We start from the raw sequence: 25,044 nt of genomic DNA on the forward strand, positions 1-25,044 counted from the left end.
AAGTAAAAGACAAACCAATATCAAGGAAAAGAATATCAACAAGCAAATAAAGGAAGATTATATCCAAATGACTAATAAATTCATGATAGAATGCGAAAATATGCCTCTAAATAAGAAAACAGGAATTGAGATAAAAGTTTATTTGTTAAAATATACCTTTGATTCTTGAAAATCACCCATCAAATTTTATAGAAGCTCTAGCATCTTCTAATTTTAAGATTAACAATACTCAGAAAATATATCAGTTGAATTTATCATGAAATTTCAAAGTGCCTTCCCTTAAAAGCTCTCATTTAAGTTACACCTAAACTTAGTGTTTGGGAAGACTGATTTTAGAGAAGGAAAATTTATTCTGAATCTTTATATTATAAACATATCCCAAAGAGTATTACAGTTAAGTCTATTCGCACATGTTAATAATTACAAAGGATACCTAACAGAATTGATTATCAGAACCACATAGGAGAACTTAATTCTCACACCAATAATGTTTTCTTGCAAATAGTAAAGGCTAGTTCAGCATCTTGTGTAAAAATATACTTTCTGGATTACCTGCGTAATGAGAGTCATTCAATCCACCTCCTGGGCTCTGGTCCTTTGTGCACTGATGGCAACACAGACAGCAAAACAACACAATACATGCACCATCGCTGGATCTTGAACTGTTTCCATGCAGGCAAATCATTCCATTCTTGCAGGAAGTGTGATTCATCTCATTCTTTTAAATTGGTGGGGTTTTCAAAATGAATTGCACATGTCCAGTAAACTAAAGAAGTCTAAATCTTGACTGTGAACAAAATTCCAAAAGCTTCACTGTTGGTAGTTTTGTCCTGAAAAACAAATGTTAAAATCAATACTTTGAAGTTAAAAAATAGTCAACTTTGTAGTGGGAAAAAAACTGAATTGTCTAAATTAATATCTTAAAACATTTGCTTTATGCCAATGGAATTAAAAGGATGGAGTAACATTTGATTTGCCCAGAAATAATCAAATTATTATAATGGCCTGTCTTCATAGGGAATAGTTGAACTTTGGGTTGCCTAAAGGATGGATAATAATCCTACAAATTGTACATAGTTTATTATGTTTGAGTTCATTATTTCAATTTCTGAAAAAGCCAGCCATGTGAAGACTGACATAGACAGACATTCTCTGAGAGAAAGATAAAGGTCTATAAACACTTGTAGACATTTGAACTAGAGCACATATTGTTGAGTCATTCACTTGGTGCTTCTCCAAGGGTGATCTCTAATTAAATTCATAGGGACCTTAATCATAATTCTGAGGGCAGACTTTGCATCTCCAGAGATGTCCCCTGGATAATCAACATGTAGAACAGGACTTACAGAACCATGCCCTCTGGAGGGAAATCATAAAAATATGACTTCATCAAAAGGGAAAAGTCCAGTCTGGGATGAGATGAAATTCCTCAAAACTCTAGTTCTTATCATGATCTTAAAAATAGGCAAAACTGTCTTTGCAGAAGTATGAAATGACTTCCAAAAAAGATGAAAGTTAATTTCAGAATAAGTCACTGAAAACTTGATTCTAGTGCAGATAAAGCAGAGTTCTTCCCTCAAAGTAAGAATCTTGAGTTTCTGATATTGTTTCAGATAGGCAAGATGACAGTGTCTTATTTCACACAGGAGGGCTGAAGAGAAAGCAGTTGTGAGATAATTTTCTTTATCTCAAGAGCTCATGGAACGTTCCCCATGGATAATTATGGAACTTGCCATAAAACAAATTCCAATGCATTTCAAAGAACTTAAATCAGAATATATATCTGATAATAGAATTCAACTCATTGTTAATAATATATTTAAACAAAACCTAGTTATTCTAAATTAACTTATACAATTGTAAATTACCCATGAATTAAAGATGAAATATTTTTTAAATAAATTTTCAACAGAAATTGAAACAAAATAATCAAGAATGAAGACGGGATCATCACTGCTGACTCTACAGACCTTAAAAAGAAAAGCATATTAGAATGTATGACAATATATTTGCCAACTAAGAAAGTGGACCACTTCCATGAAAAAATACAACTTTCTAAACACAGAGAATTATAAACTTTAATCATCTAATATCTGTAAGTAGATTATTTAAAATCCTTCTCCTCCCAAAACAAAATTCCAATCCCATATAGCTTTATCAATAAATTCCATTTAATATTAATAGTACCACTGGTCCAACCACTATGGAGAGCTGTGTGGAGATTTCTTGACCTATTAAACATAGAGCTTCCATTTGATCCAGCAATTCCACTCCTAGGCATTTATCCAAAGGACACAGAAACATCAATTCCAAAGGGCACCTGCACCCCTATGTTTATAGCAGCACTATTTACAATAGCTAAGCTATGGAAACAACCCAAATGCCCAAAAAATAGATGACTGGATCAAGAAGATGTGGTACATATACACCATGGAATATTACTCAGAAATCAAAAAAGATAAGCACATGCAGTTTGCAGCAACATGGATGGAGCTAGAAGGGATCATGCTCAGCGAAATAAGCCAGAAAGAAAAAGAAAAATACCGGATGGTCTCACTCATAGCAGGAATTTAGAAAACCTAAATAAGGGACCAGGAAAAAGACTAATTAATACAAAGTAAAAATCAAAATCAACAAGCAACTATAAACCAGAGACACATAACTGGGGTGGGGAGGGACAGGGAGAGGAAGGACTAGGGTCAAAATAAGGGGGGGGTGCAATTGTATGGGGAATATAACCAAAATGAAAATGCATACATTGTGCAAAAATGAAAAATGTAAGAATTATATAAAATAAAATATTAATAAAAAATAAAAGAAGAAACCATGTAAAAATCATGGTTTCTAAATAATGTACTGATAAAATATAAATAAACAATTGTTACAAAAAATAAAACTAAATTAATAGTACCAATTTTACATAAGCACTTTCAGAGATGAGAGAAAATTAAAATACTTCCTAATTCACTATATACACACACATAACCCTTATACCAGAGTGAAACAAAGGCATCACAAGAAAATAAATCAGATAAATATGCGTTAACATAGACCCAAATTTCTGATCACAATATTTATCAAAAGTGGGTTTTATCCGAGCAATGAATGGTTGTTTCAGCATTCAAAATCACTTAATATAATTCAACACATTAACAAAATTTAGTATAATTTAAAATCACCTCAATAAACAGGAAAAAATGGTAAAAATCCAACACCCATTTATTATAAAAAAAATCTCAAAAGGAAAAAACTAAATATTCTCCCAATGTCAGGAATGAAGCAAAGATATCCATGATAAGTACATCAGTTTAGCAGTGTACTGATAAATCTAACCAGGGCAATAAAGCAAGAAAAAACTGGCATTAAAAAAGAGGATAAAAATTGCCAGTTTGTAAATAATAACACTGTGAATGTAGCAAATGAGAAATAATTTATAAATTATTAGATATAGTAACTGAATTTAGCACGCTATGCATGTAATATATCAAATATTTTACAATTAAAATTTACAACTATATAACAATTTTAAGAGATATTAAAGATCTTTAACAATGCTACATAGTTGTAATTATGAAATCACAATTAGAGTACTAAAAAATTGTTAAGAATCTTACAAAGTTTAGCAACTCTACAAAATGAAATTTGAAGATTGGAGCTAAAAAATTTCATAGGAAAACACGAATTACCAAAGCTTTAAATCTTTTCATGTTTTTATATATGCATGGCATATAACTCTTGATTTTTTAATTCAATCTGTAGTCTCTACATTTTAATGGCAATGTCCAGTTCATTTACTCTTCATGTAATTATCAACATAATTAATTTGAAGTATATCTTCTTGCTACTTTTTTTTACATGTTCCATAAGTTATTTATTCCCTTTTTCCTTCTTTTTCTGCTTTTTTTGTATTATGTTTCTATTTCATTTTATCTCCTTAGCTGACTTATTAGCTATTGTTTTTAATTTCATTTCAGTGGTTTACTTTAGAGTTTATAACATACATATCTAACTTGTCACATTCTATCAAATGATAGCATACCACTTCATGTACTTTTATGGGCATAAACTTGCTTTTTTCTCCTTTTAGCCATTAAGGTTTTATAATCATGCATTGTGCATGATTCCATGTTAAAAACCCCACAACATACTACTATCATGTATATTTTAAGAGATGATAAATATTGGATGGTTTCACTTGTAAGAGGAATCTACAGAAACTAAACAAAGGATCAAATAAAGACAAAATGTAAGAATGACCCTTGAAAAGAGTGTATATCTGAGACATTCAGGTGGGCAGGGGGAGGGAGAGGGAGAGAGTGGAGGAGGAGGGAAGCAGAAGGGAAGTGAAGTGGAGTGTGGTGGAGGCCTGTGGGCAGGTTGATGGTGGGAAAATTATGGTGACAGCACCTGAGGGGAGAAATCCTACACTGTTAAAAAAATAAACAAGATTGTTTTTTAAAAAAGTAACTTTTTAAGACATCAAATTTTTTCAAACTTCCATGTTTATTCATGTCATTACTATGTCTGTTGTCTATATTCCTTTGTGCAGATGGGTATTTCCAATCAGTGTCATTTTTCCTCATTCTAAAGGATTTCCTTTAACGTATTTTAGGTAAGAATATGATATTGATGCATTCTTTCAGCTTTTGTATGTCCTGAAAGTGTGTTTTTGTCTTGCATAGAATAGTAACTTACCAATGTTTTCTTTATTTTTTTTGTTTTTCATTTTTATTTTATTTTTTATATAATTCTTACATCATTTTTCATTTTTGCACAATGTATGCATTTTCATTTTGGTTATATTTCCCATACAATTGCACCCCCCCTTATTTTGACCCTAGTCCTTCCTTTCCCTGCCCCTCCACCTCCCCGGCCCTGTAGTAATGTGTCTCTGGTTTATAGTTGCTTGTTGATTTTGATTTTTACTTTGCATTAATTAGTCTTTTTCCTGGTCCCTTATTTAGGTTTTCTAAATTCCTGCTATGAGTGAGACCATCCGGTATTTTTCTTTTTCTTTTGTCTTATTTCGCTGAGCACACTATGGAATATTACTCAGCAATCAAAAAAGATAAACACATGCAGTTTGCAGCAACATGGATGGAGCTAGAAGTGATCATGCCCAATGTTTTCTTTAAATACAATAAAAATGGTGCTCCTATCTCCTCTCCCACAAAGAAGTTGTAATCACCCTAATTTTTCCTTCATACATATTTTCAGCTTTTAAGATTTTTCTGTGTATTATTTATTTTGAGTGGCTTGATTATGGTAAGCCTTTGTAGTTATATTCATGTTTCTTATTCTTGAGCTTAAGCCCCTTGGGTCTGCATTTATATAGATTTCATCAACTTTAGAGATAATGCATAACTCTAAATAAGTTTTCTGCCCTTTATCACTTTCCTTACCTTCAGATATCCCAATTATACATGCATTGGGAACATGAAGTTGATCCACAATCCATGGAGATGATTTCCTTTCTTAAAATGTTTGCTGAATTTTATTTGAGATAATTTCCTTTTTAATAATCTTGTCTTCTGCAATATCTACTCTGTTTCTAGTTTCATCTAGCACTTTCATCTCAAGTATTTTAACTTTTATCTCTTTAGAAGTTCAGTTTGGGACTACTTTCTCTTCCATATGTCTATTAATTTTTCAACAGATGGACACTACAATAATTACTTTTCTAGTACTCTATTACTGCTAATATTTGTGTGAGTTCTGGGTTTCTGGGTTGATGTGAGTTTATTATTCTCTTTACTAAGGGCATGACATGATTTTCTGCTTCTTTTCATGCCTAACAACCATGAATTGAATGCCAGACATTGAGATTTCTTCATGGTAAGTACTGGTTATTTTGTATTGCTATGAATATGCTAGAGTTTGTTCTGAGATGTAATTGAGCAGCTTGAATAGTTTGATTTTGAATGTTTCCATCTTTTTTTTAAGATTTATTTATTTTATTTATTTATACAAGCACTGGGTGCAGTCAGAAGCGCGGGAGGGTGAGAGAATTCACCAGAGCCAGAGCAGGGAGCAGAGCAGGGAGCAGAGCAGGGAGCAGAGCAGGCAGAAGGACCAAAGTACACTGCTGAGGGGAGCAGTGGGCGGCAAGAGAGGTCTGCGCGCCATGTGGGACCCTCCTCCGGTGGCCAGGGAGCAGCCAGGGATCAAACCCGCACTGCAGAGGCTGTGGGCAGCTTCCCAACCCAGCCCTTAACCGCTGCGCCGCCGGGGAGGCCCTGAATGTTTCCATCTTGCATCTGTTTCCTAGTCTTTCTATTATGGTTTATTAGGAAGGTCTGGAGCAATGCTCTGTCTAGAGTTAATTACATCCACTACTGAGGCAAGATCTCCCTAAGTCTTCAACCCAGTGTCCTTGCCCTGTGAACTGTGAGGTTGTCCAGCTGATGAAAATGGGCACCATTCCTGGGCCAGTGTGAGTAATGGCAACACCCATTTCCTAAACCACCTGGGTAGATATTCACCCCAGTCTCAAGCAGCTTCCTCCAATGTATTTACGCTGATAGACAATTGAGGGGAGTCCTCTGCGGTTCAGCATTCTCTCTCCCCCAATTTTATTTCTCCCTCATTTTCCCATTTCTCATCTCCTCTCCCCCAACTCCTCCTCCTCTGCTCGTCCTTTCTCCCCTCCTGCTCCTCTCTCTCAATTCCTCTTCCTGTACCCCACTATCCCCCCACCTCTCCCTCTCTTCAGTATTCTATAGCATTAATTCTCAGAATCCTCAATGCCTTGATCCCTCCAACTCTGAATTTCATCTCCTCAATTCAGGGAGTGTCCCCACATCTTCCTAGGCATCACTCTCTGTACCACACCATGGACACACTGTAAAGGCAATGAATCGTAACAATCCTAGGGTTCAGTTTGTTAGTAACCCATCTCTCCGTGATCACTGTCAACAGTGTGTGATATCTAATGTCTTGAAAACCATGATTTCATTTTTTTCCTGGTGTGTTTGCTTGATTTAGACAGGAAAATTGGTTCCTCCATTTTTGAATAGGGAAGAACAATTGTGCGTAGTTTTATCAACTGCTAAATTTACAACAATTACACTTCAGTATAAATTTGGTTAAACTGATAACTTGCACTCTACAAATTATGTAAGCTCAACATCTGGAGGTAATATTTGCTTCAACAAATATATATGTATAACACGTGTGTATACACATTTGTGTGTATAAATACATAGATATAGATGTGTGTCTACATCTATGTGTTCTCTTCAGCTTCATCCAGATTTTAATTAGAGCTGAATTAATGACATGGGGTTAAAGTTGCTAGTTGATCCTTGAGTCAGAAGAGAAGAGAGTAGTTAGTCTATGCTATGTATCCAGGTCAGAAAAAATTCCCCTTCCATGTACAGAAACGCCTCTTAGTAGTTACTCACGAACTTTTGCTCAATTTTTCTCATCCATGCACATGGCTTGATAAATGCTCTAAATTCTTGCTCTTGGGTTTCTTGTTTTGAACACCCCTTTTTAAAGTGCCTGCCTACCTTTTGAGTCACTATCACATCGCTTCCTTATTATTTTAAGGACTTAACTTACTCTTTGTCTTTTTTATGTATTTACTTATTTATTGTTTATGTTCCACCACTAGAAAATGTTTACATAGGTGTGTGTCATGAATGTGATATTTCCCATAGTAATTTAGAGTTCAATTCTAGAACAAAACTACATAGATTCAGGCCTCCCCGGTGGTGCAGCGGTTGAGCACTGGGTTGCGAAGCTGCCCGCAGCCTCTGCAGTGCAGGTTTGATCCCAGGCTGCTCCCCAGCCACTGGAGGAGGGTCCCACCTGGTGCGCAGACCTCTCCTGCCGCCCACTGCTCCCCTCAGCAGTGTACTTTGGTCCTTCTGCCTGCTCTGCTCCCCACTCTGCTCTGGTGAATTCTCTCACCCTCCCGCGCTTCTGACTGTACCCAGTGCTTGTATAAATGAATGAATGAATGAATGAATGAATGAATTAATTAATTAAATAAATCTAAAACTACATAGATTCAAATCAACTTTGACAACTCTTTGAACTTGTTATTTCAGTTTCTCAGAGTCTAGTTAATTAGTCTAAAAACAGGAATAATTGTAGCAATGTCATAGATCTTGGATTATGCAAAACAATGCCTTCATAGTATCTGCCACATTTACAGCCTAAGTTATAACAGTCAATGCATTCTTATTTAGTCATGCCTTTCTTATTTGTCATTTTAAAAGTTCATGTAAGTATGAGGTTTCCCTTATCCTGATTTTAATACAGGTGACATTCACATTTTTAAAGTAAATTATTCAGCATTAATAACAATAATCTTAATATTAATTTTATTTTGTTTACTCTCATATTTCTGAAAATTCCTCATGGTCTCTAATATAATAGCTACATAAAATTGAATCATAAATCATAAATTTCAAAGGATGAAAAAAATTGGACACAAATGAAGAAAGCAACAAAGACAGGGACATTAATTAAGCACCAACTGAGTACCAGACATTGTCCTGGATGCTTTACACACATTATCTCATTCAAGGCTTAAAATAACCAAATGAAAGAGTAGTAATTACATTTATAAATCCCATACTTATATATTTATATATACTATTATATTTATATAAAGAATATTATAATATAGTAAATAATATACTAGTATCAATATATTCAAGAACTGGGAAAATGTGCATGCATTGCTCATTAGCTAGTGAGCCAGACTACAATCCTAATCCAATTGACACCAGAGTCTCTAATGCCTCCTCTATGAATGAAACTCTGCAGCTTGCAGGACTTCCAAAGGCAGAATAAAAGTCAATACACAGCTGTGCGAACTTCAAGGGGAAAATTATGTGAAATAGAGTTTGGTCACACAGGAAGATATCTTTTTCACTAAGAAGGCAAGAAGACAAGGCAAGATCCACGGAGATCTCAGCCCAGACAGGATCAAACTCTTGCTATTTCAAAACAGAATTATCAGACCAAATATGAGCCAACTGGAAGCTAACATTTTATGCTTTTGAAAAAACACTGTAATGGTACAAAAAGATATGATGGAAAATATAGACCAAAAACTCTCCTATATACCCAGATCTTTTTATTTCACAGTGTGCTGCATGATTTATGAAAACTAAGCATTTCACGATTCCCGTAACTTTAACTATAAAGGATACTTCCCAGGAAATCCTTTAAAAGTGACTCCAGAAAAAGATGGCAGTTTTGTATGTCCCAAGCTAATCCTAATTTCCCCCATAGAAACATTGGGAAAACAAACAAATTAAAATAACTTTACATGAGCTTTAGAAACTGGTCAAAGATATATAATAACCAAATACCCAAAATAATAAATTCAAAATGGTAGAATTTCATGGCTAAGATTTGTTGCAAACTATATGTGAAACTAAAATTAGCATAACACTACAAAAATGTCATTAAATGATTCATTACATATTATTTATTGATATAATGTATATTGATTTCATCTTTCTAGGTAGAGAGATAAATAAAACACTATGTAGCTTATAGTCTACCTGGAAAAATATTACCAGAACAGGCTTATAGTTCATTTTTTAGTTATAATTATCATAATTCCTTTGCAGAAAAGGAAAATTTGCATCATACTTAAGACGGCTTTGGCATACCTATAAGATTGGTCCTAATGTCTACCAATTATCTTCACAGTGACTGTCACACTTAGTGATTACCAGATATGGCTTTTCTTCTCCAGAGTTTCTTCATTGCATTTGTCATCTCTGAATTTCTCAGAGTGTAGATTAGTGGGTTCAGCATGGGAGTTATCACTGTATAGAACAAACTCAATGATTTGTCAATGGGGAAAGTCTTCAGAGGTCTGGCATACATGAAAATGCAGGGAACAAAGAAGAAGACAACCACAGTGATGTGGGAACCACAGGTTTGGAGGGCTTTCCGCCTCCCTTCTTGACTCAGGTTCTTGAGGGAGTGTAAGATGACAACATAAGAGATGAGCAAGAGCAGAAACACAACAGTGCAGATCAGCCCCCCATTGGCCACCACTAAGATGCCAATGACATAGGTGTCAGTACAGACAAGTTTCAATAAGGGGTACATGTCACAGATAAAGTGATCAATGACATTGGGGCCACAGAATGGGAGTCCATAAACAGTGCTCAGTTGAACTACTGAGTGCAGAAATCCTCCCACCCAGGACACTATCAGCAGCACAACACACACACTTTGCCTCATGATAACCAAGTAATGCAAAGGTTTACAGATGGCCACATAGCGGTCATAGGCCATCGCCAACAGAAGAAAGATCTCTGATCCACCAAAAAAATGTTCTGTAAAGAGCTGGATCATACAGGATTGGAAGGATATGGTGTTAATCCCAAAGAACAAATCAGTAATCAATCTGGGAGTAATGACAGAGGAAAAAGTGGCATCCATAAATGATAAGGTAGCGAGAAAAAAGTACATTGGTGTGCCCAGGGCCTTACTGAAAGTTATAGTCACCACAATGAGCACATTGCCTACCATGGTCAAAATGTAGAAGAGCAAGAACAAAACAAAAAGGACTTTCTGTTCCTTTGGATCTTGTGTGAGGCCCAAGAGGACAAAGTAAGTCACATTGCTCCTTGATTCCATCTAGTCTTTAGGGTGCTGATTTCACAGGTTAGAAGTTTACCTGTAAAACAAGGAGGGGGTTTTGAAATGCACTGGACCTTTAATTTTTTTCTTAGTCATTTAACTAACAGAATATGTATGGAGTATCTAGTTGTGTCAAATGTGTTACAAACATGTCACCAACATAACCAAGTTGAATAAGACATAGTTCTCTATCTTCAGAGACATCAAATATGATAGGGTAAGACAATTACAGACCAATTATAATAAAGGGTATTATAAAAATATCCACAGAACTATGCAGTTATAAAAAAAGAGATGAAATTCTGCTATTTGTATTAACATAAATAAAACTAGAGTGGATTTTGCCTTGCAAAATAGAGGGAGAAAGAAAAACATTTGTTTTTACTCATGTTATATAGAGAGAAAAAAAATGAATGGACTAAATAAAATAAAAAACATTTAGACTACTGGACCAATTTGTGATTGGATACCAGAGGGAAGGGGGAAACAGAGTAAAAGGGTCAATGGTATGGAGGATATAGTATTGGTGGTTAATTTAATGTACATACATATGTTGATTTTCAATAATGCACACCTGAAGCTTATATAATGTTTGAATGCAATGTGACTCAAATCAAGAAATCATGCTAAAAACAAAATAAAAAACAAAGATAACACAAGGGGGGAAATTCACGCAGTGCTAAGATTCACAGTGTAGGACTAAACCAAACTGGAGACAGCAAAGGCTTCCCAGAGGAAGCAATGCAGTAATTGAGTTTTAAAGGGAAAGTGAAAGGACAGGAGAAGATGAGCAAGGTATTCCATACACAGGTATATATTTACAACCACATAGAAATATAAAACTTGAGACCGATTGAAGGCAATTTACATATTCAAAGTGAGTAGATAAAATTACAAATGAAAGGCCATTTATAAAGGTCATTTCCTGACCTATCTCATGCCTCATCAAGACCTCTTTTAGGGTCTTTCTTTGGACAGTCCCTCTCTTGGTAAGCAATAAATGATGAATTACTCCAATTTTGTCACTCTAGCCCCTCTCTCCTAGTCTCAAATGTGTATATGCAATATCTCCATTTTTTCTATCAAATTAGTATTTATAAAACTAAAAATTTAAACTTTGCACAATGAACATAGGTGTTCCTCGTGTCCTTCACTCCTTTATTGCACTCATGTTGATAACATTAACAATTCCCATTAACTCTTTCAAAATACATCACAAATTTTATTATTTCCCTGCCCCCCACTACCTTTTCGACATAATGCAATAGCCTCCTATCAAGTTTCTTCACCTTTATTCTGATTTCTAACAATTTGTTCTCAAGCAGCACAAATACTAATTTTTAAATCTTACTGTGATTATAACACTCATTTGCTCAAACTCCTACAGTGGATTTCAATTAATGTATCATCTAAATACTTACAGTAAAAAGAACAATAATCCTATTTCACAGATGAAGAAATTGAGGCTCATAACACCTGCTTAACTTTCAAGGTCACATCTTTTTAAGTGACAAAACTGGTATATTGGAATCTAAGTTTATTTCAGTTATTAAACTTCTTACATAATTCACAGACTTTCAAAGCCTGCTACCCACAATTTGCTGTTAATCTTACCTTGTGGAGATTTGATCAAAAGCTGAAGGAGGCTTTTTAACTCACTCATAAGCACAAAGCTGCATTATTACTTGAGGATCTATCTTACTTTAATCTGCTCTCTATCCAAGTCTCTGATGATGCAGAAGATTGTTTTTATTTGCATTGAAGATTATTAAAAGAAATTCCATTATGCACTCAGAATACAAAGGTTTATCACATTTGTCTGGCTTACCAAAAAGACAAGTAAATCGCATCTTTACAAAGAAGACAGCAAGGAACCATTTCTTAGGAAAATTTTTTGTCAGTGTCTTTTACAAGAAACTTCAAAATAGATAAATATGTCACTCAAATCACTTAGCCCTTCTCATTCTACAGTGTTGGGCTGGCCAAACAAGTTGACTTGAGATTTTGAGAGCTATTTTCATGCTATTTTTATATCTTGCTTTAAGCCTAATTAAGGAACATCTGAAAATTTGTATCACTTCTTAAGAGACTAGCATCCTCTCTCAGAGAGGAGCAAAGATCACAGACGTTTTATCTGTTCTAACCACATGAATCACTGAGTCCTAGAATTGGAATATGTCCAACACTGTTTCTCATTTAATTAAATTCACTGGGATTTTCCACAAAGTTTTAAAAGTGCATCTATATATAAAGATACTACTAGACAAAATTAGGTAATAAGGGTCAGAAAGATGTATCAATCATAATGCTGTAGAACTGTGATGAGATGACAGCAGTCAGGAAGAAAACATCATCCAAGTGAAGATTGTTCCACTGAAGGTTGATTTATCATGTATTTCCCTACTTGCCACTGTAACTTTTTCTTCCTTTTATTTAATACTTAATTTATTTTGCCTTAAAGTGTGGATAGGTATGTTAAAATTTTTGTCACCAGTTTATATGTAATAATTATTTATGCAATTATAAAATTTAGAGTAACTACTTAAAGTCAGGAAGTACGATATGAATGGTGGGTCTCCCCAGTGGCGCAGAAGGTTGAGGGCAGCACTGTGAAGCTGCCTGCAGTCTCTGGAGTGTGGGTTCGATTCCCAGCCCACCAGAGAGATACCCACATGGCGCAGCAGACCTCTCCTGTCTCACCCACTGCTCCCCTTAGCAGTGTATTTCAGTCAGTCTGCCTGTTTTGTTCCCCACTCTGTCTGCGGTGAATCCTCTCACCCCCCCCACACCTCCGGCCTGTACCCCAGTTCTTGTGTAAATAAATAAATCTTTTTTAAAAATTAGGACAATTCATAAAAATCATTCAAAGTGTCCTACTGCACTGACTTTATATTCTTACAATAGAATCAGACAATAAAGAAGGAAACAATTAGCATCTCATTCAGCACTAATAAGACAAAAAACAAACTATGGGAATAGAAAATAGGAGGGGGAATTCTGCGCATTATCAAAGGAGGCCTTTCTTAACTGAAGAAGTTTAAGCTGAGATCCAAAGGACAGGAAGTTGCTCTCTCCATGGAAGCACTGGTTTGTGTAGGGTCTCAGCACTGAAAAGAATTTAAGACATGTAAAGTTCAGTATACACAGCTGGTAATAAAAAGAGAAGAGAATATGCTGTAGTTGAAGACATGAATGAGAATCACAGTCTTCAGGAAATACAGAGTTTAAGTAAGGGATTTGGATTTTATTTGAAATCTTTTGAGTGAGAATGACTTAAATGAAGCATTTTTTTTTTAATTCAGGAAAGTTTCCATCTAAAACATGCCAAAATTAAGGTAGTTTTCCATAAATTACTACCAAGTTACATGCTATTATAGGTTGGAAAGGTTAAGAAGTACCTCAGTTAGGGCCTCTCTGGTGGCACAAAGGGTTAAGCACAGCACTATGAAGCAATCCCAGGCCAGGGAACAACCCACATGGCACAGCAGACCTCTCCTGTCTTTCCCACTGCTCCCCTCCCCAGTGTATTTCAGTCAATCCACCTGTTCTGCTCCCCACTCTGTCTCTGGTGAATCCTTTCACCACCCACACCTCTGGCCTGTACCCCAGCTCTTCTATTTATAAATAAATAAAGCTTTAAAAAAAAGAAGTACCCCAGTTAGATAGGGGGCACAAGTGTTTTGGATGTGTCAGCCTAGGGCTTGGGGGCTAGGGCTGGGGCAGGTCTTTCAGTTATCACAGCCTGGACGTCAATAGCGTCTGTTCTCTAGGGAAGTCCAGGTGCTCTGACCTGCCTCAGGCTAGAGGTGATCTGTGTTATGATCCTCAGTTTCAAACCAGCAGTCCTTGCTCTGTGACCTCACCTTTGTACCTTCATCCTCAGAGCTTGCTCTTGCAGCCACTTACCAGTGCCTGCCAGGTCCTGGGAGGCCCATATTGGCTGTGCCCAAGTCAACAGGTAGAGGGGGCTCCCTCTAGCTATTTGCCCTCCTTCTTGTGAGATTCACTGCCCCATTATACTTTTAACAAAGTTTACTTAGTTTTTCCCACCCCTTTCAGTCAGGTTGGGTCTCCTATTATAGACACCAATAATGAGTATCTCTTTCAGTGGTTTTAGCTTGTTTTGCATCACTTTTGTGGGGAAAGGGTGGGGGTGGTGTGTGTGTGTGTGTGTGTGTAGAAGGCTACCCACCACTCTCATCACACTGCTGCTATCTTGCTGAACGAACTCCAAAGACTTCTTGTAAGCGTGATGCAGTGTCTACAGATGTTGATTTTAAGTCTATACACTTGAAACCAGTATGTCATCAACAAATGTTACTTCGAAAACAACACAAATAAATGAACTCAAAGATACAGAGAATAGACTGTTGGCTAACAGAGATAGGGAGGGATGAAGGTGGGCCAAATAGGTGATGGTCAGCAAAAGAAAAAAAAAGAGTGTCCAGATGGAAATGTGAGAATAAATATGACCTCAATATGGTAAAAAAAAAAAAAATCTCCAAATTATCTGTGTGTGTTCTGGAGCACTAAGCACAATGCTTACAGAGTAGGTATTGTTAACTGAATATATCAATTGCTCTAGAGTAGCAAAAATTTTCTGCTCACTAATCTAATTGTGGTTCTTATATCTCCCTTCTTTCTTAAGTGTAGGACAGACAAACAGGGACCTTCGTAAGTTTCATATAAGAAATCAGATAAAATTGTCAACCTGAGTTAAAACACACAACTCCAGTGGAAACTGGGAGCATGTGATTGCCCAAAAGACATTGTTAGTTTTGATTATGTAGTGTCTACATTCCCAACATAAAATCCAAATAAGTGTACTTCCCAGATTTCCTTGACTATTGGGTACAGACAGAGAACTTAGGATTTACCAACATGATCAAATCCCCTTTGGTAGCCTCAATTCTACAGATTCTTTTTTTTTCTTTTTTTTTCTTTTCCTTTTTTTTAATATAAACTTATTTATCATAGGAAATAGCAGAGCAGATGTATTCTAATTCCACATCCCAGTCTTTGCATTATAACAGTAATTCCTTGGATGAAGAACAATGGCTTGGTACTCAGGATTCAATGATTTTTAGGGTTTGTTTTGGTTTAGTTTTGTCCATTCCATTGTTGTGTTTCTTTATATCCTACATATGAGTAAAAACACTAAGTATGACCGTCTCCTTCTGGTTTATTTAACTTAACAGTGAAATACCCTCCAGTTCCTCCATGTAGTAGCAAACTGGCAAGATTTCATATTGTAGTTTTGTTTCAAAGTTGCATTCCTAAACAATATGTCATTTTAATAGCTGAGCAGTATTCCATTGTTTATATACCACATCTTAATCCACTCATTTATCACTGGTCACTTCGGTTGTTTAAATAACTTGGATTTTGTAAATAGTGCTGCAATGAACATAAGAGTGCATGTATCCCTTTGGATTAGTGGTTTTGTATTATTCAGGTAGAGTCCTAGGAATGGAAATGCTGGATCATATACTAGATCTATTTTTAATATTTTAAGAAACCTTGACACTGTTCTCCATAGGTCCTGGACTAGTCTATATTCCCATCAACAGTGTATGAGGGTTGCTTTTTGTCCACATCCTCACCAGCACTTTTTTTGTTTCATTTTGATGTGGCTCATTCTCTCAGATGTAAGGTGGTATCTCACATGTCCTATTTGGATCCTGACCATTTTTTCAATTGGGTTATTTGTTTTCTTTTTGTTGAGTTGTATGAGATCTCAAATATTAGATTCCTCTCAGATATGTAATATACAAATATTTTCTCCCATTCAGCAGGATGTCTTTTCATTTTAATAATTTTTTTCACTGTGCAGATCAACAATTCCACTTGTAGGAAATCATATTTGCACATATGAAAAATAATGCAGTTATTGGAATATTATTTGTCAAAAAGAATGAGGACATGAAGAGGAATAGATGCAATAATTTTAGAACATATTTATAAGGGAATATTGGTAAGAGCTATGCAATATAAGAAAATCTGAGAGTTAGATCTATATGGACTGGTGTGGAAATATCTTCAAGACACTGCATAGTAAAAGCAAGCATATATTTAAATACACCTGCAGGTCCTCCCTGGTGGCACAAGGGGTTAAGCACAGCACTGTGAAGTTATTGGCAGCCTCTGCAGCACAAGTTTGATCCCCGGCCAGCCAGGGAGCTACCTACATGGAGTAGCAGACCTCTCCTGCTGCCCGCTGCTCCCCTCAGCAGTGTATTTCGTCACTCTGCCTGTTCTGTTCCCTGCTCTGGCTCTGGTGAATCTTCTTACCCTCCCGCGTTTCTGACTGTACCCAATGCTTGTATAAATAAATAAATCTTTCAAAATAAATTAATTAAAAAAATAAAAATGTTTCTCTTTAGGTGGATAATGGAGTTATTTACTACCTGAAATGACTGTTCTTTTCCAGAGCTTCTTCATAGCATTTGTCATCTCTGAATTTCTCAGAGTGTAGATTAGTGGGTTCAGCATGGGTGTAATGACTGTATAAAACACACTCAGTGATTTGTCAATAGGGAAGGTCTTTGCAGGCCTCCCATACATGAAAATGCAGGGAACAAAGAAGAAGACAACCACAGTGATGTGGGAACCACAGGTTTGGAGGGCTTTCCGCCTCCCTTCCTGACTCAGGTTCTTGAGTGAGTGTAAGATGACAATATAAGAGATAAGCAAAAGCAGAAACACAATAGAACAGATGACTCCCCCATTGGCCGCCACTAAGAGGCCAATGACATAGGTGTCAGTACAGACAAGTTTCAATAAGGGGTACATGTCACAGAAAAAATGGTCAATGACATTGGGGCCACAGAATGGGAGTCCATAAATAGTGCTCAGTTGAACTACTGAGTGCAGAAATCCTCCCACCCAGGACACTATCAGCAGCACAACACACACCCACTGCCTCATGATAACCAAGTAATGCAAAGGTTTACAGATGGCCACATAGCGGTCATAGGCCATCGCCAACAGAAGAAAGACCTCTGATCCACCAAAAAAATGCTCTATAAAGAGCTGGACCATACAGGATTGAAAGGATATGACACTTTTCCCAAAGAATAAGTTTGAAATCAATTGGGGGGAAATAGATGTAGCATAAATGACATCCATAAATGATAAACTAGCAAGAAAGAAATACATTGGTGTGCCCAGAGTCTTACTGAAAGTTACAGTCACAACAATGAGCATGTTACCCACCATGGTCAAAATATAGAGGAACAAGAACAAAACAAAAAGGATTTTCTGCTCCTTTGGATTCTGTGTGAGGCCCAACAGGACAAAGTACGTCACATTGCTCCTTGATTCCATTACCCTGGCTCCATCTACTCCTCCTTATAGGTGCTGTGTACTAGAAACAGTTCACCTGCAAAACAGAGAGGGAGATATTTAAATGTATTATAAATTTAATCTTTTTTAGTTATTCAACCAAAAATGTGCCTCGAGAATCTGTTTGTGTCAAGCCTGTCACAGATATTGGGATTACCAACTTGAAAAAGATGTGGTTCTCTGCTATCAGTGATCTGATACATAATGAGGATTCAGATTAGTAAAATTCATTGTAAATGTATTCATGTGCACTAAGGGTTCCTAGCACCAGAACATCTAAATCAACATGGAATCTGGGAAGGCTTCCCAGAGTAAGCAGTTCTTTAGCTGTGTTTTAAAGGTCAAGTGAAAGATGGCGGGAAAGGTATTCCCTGAAAAGATGCACCTGTGTTAAGTCACATACATGTCACACTTAAGGGAAGAGTCATTAAGGCGTTTAACATACTCAAGTGGGGAATTCATGAATGAATTTGTGTGTATAATTAACTTAATTGACACCTGCAAATAGACAGTGATCAGTATTTATTAATGTAAATTTTTCATTTCCCACAATAAACCCATTCCTTCTCAGGTGTTTTCCATCTCATTAAATGCATCTTAATGTTTTAAAATGGGAGCTTGCTTCATTTTAAAATTTTCTTATCTACTAATGACAAGTTCATAAAATCCTAACCACAAATTTTCTAGGTTTTCTTATTTCTTGATAATGCTAGACTTCCCTTGAGAATGTCTCCATTTAGCTAGTTGACTATTACACTACTTATAAATGTCTCTCCCCTAACTCAAAGAGCCTTCATTTATATGCCATTAAAACTAAAAAGCCATATCCCATGGGTTGTTACATAAACCATATAATTATTGTGTATGCATATACAGTTTTTGCTTAATGAAAATGCCCACAGCAATATGGTTTTAAGAAATAACTGAAATATATAAATAGATGATAAACAGATGCAAAGAGAAAATCATATTATAAAACATTTATTTTTTTCAATATATTTAAAGATGTTATTGAACCAGTAATTCTAATACGGTTCTTATTTAATGTCATTATACAAAACATGAAAATCTGTTCACAGTTTTTGCTACAAAATGGTAACCCTGAAGGCAGAGCTTACATTTGTTTATACTCATGTCGAATCCTGGATAAAGACATTAAATAATAGGTTAATAATACACCACTTACTACATGTCATACATTTAGCTAAGTGTGGTACAAATATTACCTGATTTAATCATACAACAATACTATGAATTAAATATTCTTATCCCTATTTTACAGGTTACCCCTTTCTTACCTGATACTTAGAAAGATTAAGTAATGGTTTAAATGTAAACCACTGCTAAGTGATGGGGCCAATTTACAGAATGCAAATGTAGCTGACATAAGGATTCATTGCCCCATCCCTTTCCCACATCTTTCAAAGTTACATTCCCTTTAAATCTACATTGTTCTCATTGTTTCCCTTTCTCCTACTCAGGACTCAAGAATTTCATCAGTTAACCCTGCTGTGTAGCATCCTTCCTGAGTCTGAATTTAAAAGAAGACAGCTAAAAGAAACAATAAAACATATTTTTAAACCAATAAACTATATTTTTAAATCAAACTGTAAGGCATTGAATAAGTGCTAGTCACCACTCTAGGTAACGCTGCACAAATTTTTAAATGAAATTATGATAGATGGCTACTGAGTTTTTGTAGCTAATGAGCTAAAATAGATGAAAACCTATGTAATACAGTGTTTGGACAAACATGGATAAAATATATTAAAATTTAATGTATGGTAAGTTTGAAGCCCTCTGAAATCCAGAGCTATAAGGTGAAAAAACATTGTTTTATTTCATTGAAATAGACAAAGCATGTTAATGAAAGGGGTTATTAACATTACAAGAACACCTATTAATTATTTTGCAAAAGTATGTATTAGATGCTATGCTCATTCTTACATACACACATGCACACACACTCACATCACACATCTATGTGCATACATATATAAAACCATATTTTTTGCATAATAATTCATCTTTATAGTAACAAGTATTGTCAGCTCCATTTTATAGCTGAAGAAACAGACTCGGAATGTTTAATTTCCCCATAGGTTACATTTTTCAGTCACAAGAATGGAATTATATACTAATTTCTATTGACTTAAAAGTTTCTGTGATTTCAAAAGAAGTTATTCAACTTTTCATTCGTATAAACTCAAGTTTAAAATAATTTCCCACGTAATAAAGGAATTCATACATCCAAAAAGCCTGGTTTCTACTTTTACGTGTTACAGATTTACCTTTTGGATTCTTGCTCACAATCATCAGAAAAACTTATTAATCAATTCCTAAGAACTGGAAATGTCTCTTCCACCTAGTATGACCACACACAGTGAAAAGTCATGTCATTCCTTAAGGATATATGTGATTTCATGAAACTTGTCCATTTTCTTCATGGAGCCTTCTAAATATTTCAGAAAAGCATTATTTCCATTGTAGATCTACTTAAAAAGAATTCCATGGTGCACACAAAAAACAAAAATTTTCTATGTCAAGATAATTTGTCAAGAAGGCAAACAAAGTGCTCTTTCCTTTCCATCTGGCGGCAGCCATCCAGGGTCTTAAATGGCCCAGTTAAACGTTTTCAAGGAAACATGTAAGCTCAAAACTTATTGAGACCTAAATTCCACTCAAAAAATTCTTAAACCATTATTTCTACTCTGTGTAGAGGCTGTTCGACTGGAAAGGAATGTCTATGAACTAAAAGAAAAAGAAGGCAAATAAATGATATGACCTGTAAGAAGTTACCAAATAGTTATTTTACCACAAAGGTTATTCTGTAACAACTAATTTCTTGAGATAGTCAGTTCTCCTCTTTAAAGAGTTCTATCAGTTTGAATAGGATACCATCCTGTCCTGATAGAAACAAAGATCATGGATTATTTATACATTCCCACCAGGCATTTTACCAGGTGATGCAACTGGAGCATGTCCAAGGCTGCTTTCTACTTCATTATATTCATGTGATTGTCCACTGCAGTTAAAAGAATGTTTATAGATGAAGCTGCTGTTAGAACTACCATGTACCGAGGGTTGTGAAGATGTGACAAGGAGTGACATAGCTTCAGAACCATTATGGCAGTTTGCCAGTCAAGAATAAAATATAAGTCCTGTCATTTTTTTTCCAAGGAAGATGATTTCATCATTTATTTTGCCACTTTTCACAGTGAGATTTTCTTTCCTTTTATCTAGTACTCAAATTCTTTTTTTTTTTTTTTTTTGGCCTGTAATTGTGGGTTGATGAAATTTTACCTACACTTCAGACACATAACTATTTATCTAACTTTCATTATTTTTTTAATATATTCAGCACTTATTTGTATCAGGCTCTCTACTACAAACTGAGGGATATAGTAGTTGCTAAACAGGAAAAAAAAGGGGGCAGGATAATAGTCCTGGCTGATTTGATCTTATAGAAGATTTTCATTCAAATTTTACTCATTTGCCTTACATTCTTACAATAGGGTCAGGTTATAAAAATGGAAACATCTTAATAAGGTCATTCTAATCTGTGATCAGTGCTAACAAGACAAATCCACAGGGTACCATGATTGAAAACAAGGGAAATTCTATTGTGAATGGAGGTGTTTTAAAAAGGTGACCATATGAAACACTACTATATATGTTACGCTCTTCAGATGTATGTTACCACACTATACCCACCACCAAAACATACATAATCCTTCACCATAGTCCACTGGGTCTCCTCTCCCTCTTACTCTCCACCCTCTCCCTAACCTGTTAGTAGCCTTAGTTTTACAGTTTTCTGGTTTGGTTTTGTCTGACTCTGTTTTGTTTATCTATATTCTATATATGCATGAAAACATAGTGTTTGTCTTTCTAGTTCTCATTCATTTTACTAAGCACCATCCCCTCCAGTTCATCTATGTTGTCACAAGAGTTCATCATTTTATATAGCTGAATAGTATTCCATTGTATATCAAAGTGCATCACCTATCTCAGAAACATTACAGTAATTGTTTAAAAAGCAAATGTCAATCTATCCTCAGTCATACTTAATTCCAGAGCTTTGCATTTCCAAAGAATCTGTATTTCCAAAGAAACCAAACTGATCCTGAGTATTCAGAAGTTTAACAAATGACTGGCAATAAATAAATCCAAATAGGATTTTTTAAATTTTTTTGTAATTTATTTATTTTTAATTGAGCCAATACCGGGATACCCTGATTAGTTATTACTACCACAATGTGCCCACCAACTCACCCATATTTCACCATCACAGACCATTGTGCTTCCTTTCCTCTTTTAATTAAACACAAATTATATTTTCTTTACTGAATCAGACTGTCATATGAAATAAATGTTTACCAAGCACTGGTTGTTGAGAATGTGGACAAACAGCCATTCTCAAAAACTGTGGGCTTTTAAGTGTGACTGCTACAATCATAGATTGCATTTTGACATTAACTACAAATATCAACATTTTAAATATACATATACTTTCACCCAAAAATTCTGTTTCTATGAAATAACATAGGAACACATATCAAAAGGATATATATTTATTGCAAAATGATATGTCATAGGAAAAAATAAGAAACAGCCTGTAGAGAACTGGATAGCACTCTAGTATTATTATAAGGTATACTATTATAATTATTAATGTACAGTATTATTATAAGGTATGGTTATTTGATAAGAATTATCTATCTGGACTGGTATGAAAAGCTCTTCCAGCTGTTGAGTAGTAAAATATACGTGTTTACACACAGACAGACGCACACCTACAGCTATGCAAATATCCTTGCATTGCAAAGATTAATACTTGAAGCACCTCAAGAATAGACTTTTGTGAGCACCTTAGAGAACACTGGGAAACACCAGTAAGAGATGGAAAGAGATTATGTGTCTTAATTATAACCTTTCAGATTGTTTCTATTTTTATATTCATTATTATTGTAGCTTTTTTTAAAAAAAGCAATAGTGTTGATGCTTTATTTCACATATAATGCAACTGAAATTGAATAAAAACTTATATATAACATTATTTCAAATAATGAAAAGTAAATAAAAATGACAAGAATATAACTAAAAAATTACTCTCAAAAATACAAAATGGATAAACGCATAAATCATCAGTGTAATAATAAAAATTTCATTCATACATGTTTTTATTGACTCCTGATATATATGCATTATGACTTTCCTGAATAATAAACTAGACATTACCCAACTGGCATTCTAAACCAACCATACAACTAATTCTTTATTATAGTTATGACATATGCTTTAAAGAAAAGGGATCGGTGAATCAGTTTCAAGAAGACTCTTCATTCCAGGGAGATGAGCCCGGTCATACAACTCTCTTCATGATTAAGATCAGACTTATTTGCCATGAGATATGACATTTCCTCTCCAGAGCTTCTTCATTGCATTTGTCATCTCTGAATTTCTCAGAGTGTAGATTAGTGGGTTCAGCATGGGGGTTACAACTGTATAAAACACACTCAATGATTTGTCAATGGGGAAAGTCTTCAGAGGTCTGGCATACATGAAAATGCAGGGAACAAAGAAGAAGACAACCACAGTGATGTGGGAACCACAGGTCTGGAGGGCTTTCCGCCTCCCTTCTTGACTCAGGTTCTTGAGGGAGTGTAAGATGACAACATAAGAGATGAGCAAGAGCAGAAACACAACAGTGCAGATCATTCCTCCATTGGCCACCACTAAGATACCAATGACATGGGTGTCAGTACAGACGAGTTTCAGTAAGGGGTACATGTCACAGATAAAGTGATCAATGACATTGGGGCCACAGAATGGGAGTCCATAAATAGTGCTCAGTTGAACTACTGAGTGCAGAAATCCTCCTATCCCTGACACTATCAGCAGCAAAACACACACCCACTGCCTCATGATAACCAAGTAATGCAAAGGTTTACAGATGGCCACATAGCGGTCATAGGCCATCGCCAACAACACAAAGACCTCTGACCCACCAAAAAAATGCCCTGTAAAGAGTTGGACCATACAAAATTTGAAGGATATGGTATTTTCCCCAAATAACAAGTTTGAAATCAGTTTGGGAGTAATAGTTGAAGAATAAATGGCATCCATAAATGATAAGCTAGCAAGAAAGAAGTACATTGGTGAGTCCAGGGTCTTACTGAAAGCTATGGTTATCACAATGAGCATGTTGCCCACCAGGGTCAAAATGTAGAAGAGCAAAAACACAACAAAAAGAACCTTCTGTTCCTTTGGATTCTGTGTGAGGCCCAAAAGGACAAAATAAGTCACATTGCTTCTTGATTCCATTATGATTTATAGATGTTGATCTTATATATAGAAAGTTTGCCTACAAAACAAGAAAAAACATCTTTTTCAAGCATTATAAGTTTAATCTTACTCATCCAATCAAAAACTGCCTTAGGAACTTTGTGTTAAAATACATTCTCATACCAAACAGAGTAAGATAGGATATCCTATTTTCTGATATGCTACTCTGTGATCGCCATATAATGATGACATCAGACAATTAAATAATGAGTTTCATTATATATGTATTCATGTTTTACTAAGAAACATCTAAATCAAACTGGGATCTTGGTAGGCTTCCCAGAGTAATAAATGCTGACTTTAAATGGTGAAATGAGAGGAGCAAGGATAGGGAGGGAACTCCATTGAAAGATGTATGTTGTATTCAGTCAGAAAACAATAATACTGAGAACTCACTTAAGATAATTTACGTGTTCGGCATGAGTACAGGCTGTAGATGACTGATCCCTGCACTCAATGCTAGCCTGCTAATTTAGAACTAGGGTTACCTTCCCTCTAGATTCCAATAACATCATCCATATTTCCACTTGAGACCTCAGTTACAGGCAATCTGGCATTTATATATCTTGCATCTCTATTCATAATGACATAGCCATTCTCTAAAATGATACATCTTCTCTACAACATATTCCTTTCTGAGATCTCATGAAAATGGACTCTCAATTTGTACCTTTCTGCTAACAATCTCTTCAGGACAATCTAGACATTTTCTATCAAGCACCCCAAACTTCT

At 35.5% G+C, this 25,044-nt stretch overlaps 3 protein-coding genes across 4 annotated transcripts in view; all 3 read right to left on the bottom strand.

The window, feature by feature from the left end:
* Positions 1 to 5,155: 5,155 nt before the first annotated feature.
* On the bottom strand, positions 5,156 to 10,617 carry LOC119254296 (olfactory receptor 4A47-like). Its single transcript, XM_037521412.2, has 2 exons — positions 9,699 to 10,617; positions 5,156 to 5,199 (listed from the first exon to the last, which is right to left on the bottom strand). The coding sequence occupies exons 1-2, from the start codon at positions 10,615 to 10,617 to the stop codon at positions 5,156 to 5,158; spliced, it is 963 nt and encodes a 320-aa protein (XP_037377309.1).
* Positions 10,618 to 17,016: 6,399 nt separating this feature from the next.
* Positions 17,017 to 25,044, bottom strand: part of LOC119254495 (olfactory receptor 4A47) — a 409,525-nt gene continuing 401,497 nt past the window's right edge. For both annotated transcript variants that reach the window (XM_054699209.1, XM_037521597.2), the window contains exon 2: positions 17,017 to 18,001. In XM_054699209.1, the coding sequence (XP_054555184.1) occupies positions 17,017 to 17,946 (930 nt within the window). In that variant the 5' untranslated portion in view covers positions 17,947 to 18,001. The remainder of the gene's footprint in view (positions 18,002 to 25,044) is intronic.
* LOC119254496 (olfactory receptor 4A47-like) lies at positions 23,362 to 24,291 on the bottom strand. The gene has a single exon (XM_037521598.1). The coding sequence runs from the start codon at positions 24,289 to 24,291 to the stop codon at positions 23,362 to 23,364; it is 930 nt and encodes a 309-aa protein (XP_037377495.1).

Source organism: Talpa occidentalis, unplaced genomic scaffold (genome assembly GCF_014898055.3).
Source record: "Talpa occidentalis isolate TD23 unplaced genomic scaffold, MPIMG_talOcc4v2.1 talOcc4.3, whole genome shotgun sequence".
Taxonomy (NCBI): Eukaryota; Metazoa; Chordata; class Mammalia; order Eulipotyphla; family Talpidae; genus Talpa; species Talpa occidentalis.

Excerpts from the sequence above, each read along its gene's own strand:
- LOC119254296 (XM_037521412.2), bottom strand. The coding sequence starts at position 10,617 with ATGGAATCAAGGAGCAATGTGACTTACTTTGTCCTCTTGGGCCTCACA. Across the intron at positions 5,200-9,698 it reads GAGAAGAAAAGCCATATCTG|GAAAAATTAGGGTGATTACA; the intron begins GTAATCACTAAG and ends ATATGTATGAAG.
- LOC119254496 (XM_037521598.1), bottom strand. The coding sequence starts at position 24,291 with ATGGAATCAAGAAGCAATGTGACTTATTTTGTCCTTTTGGGCCTCACA.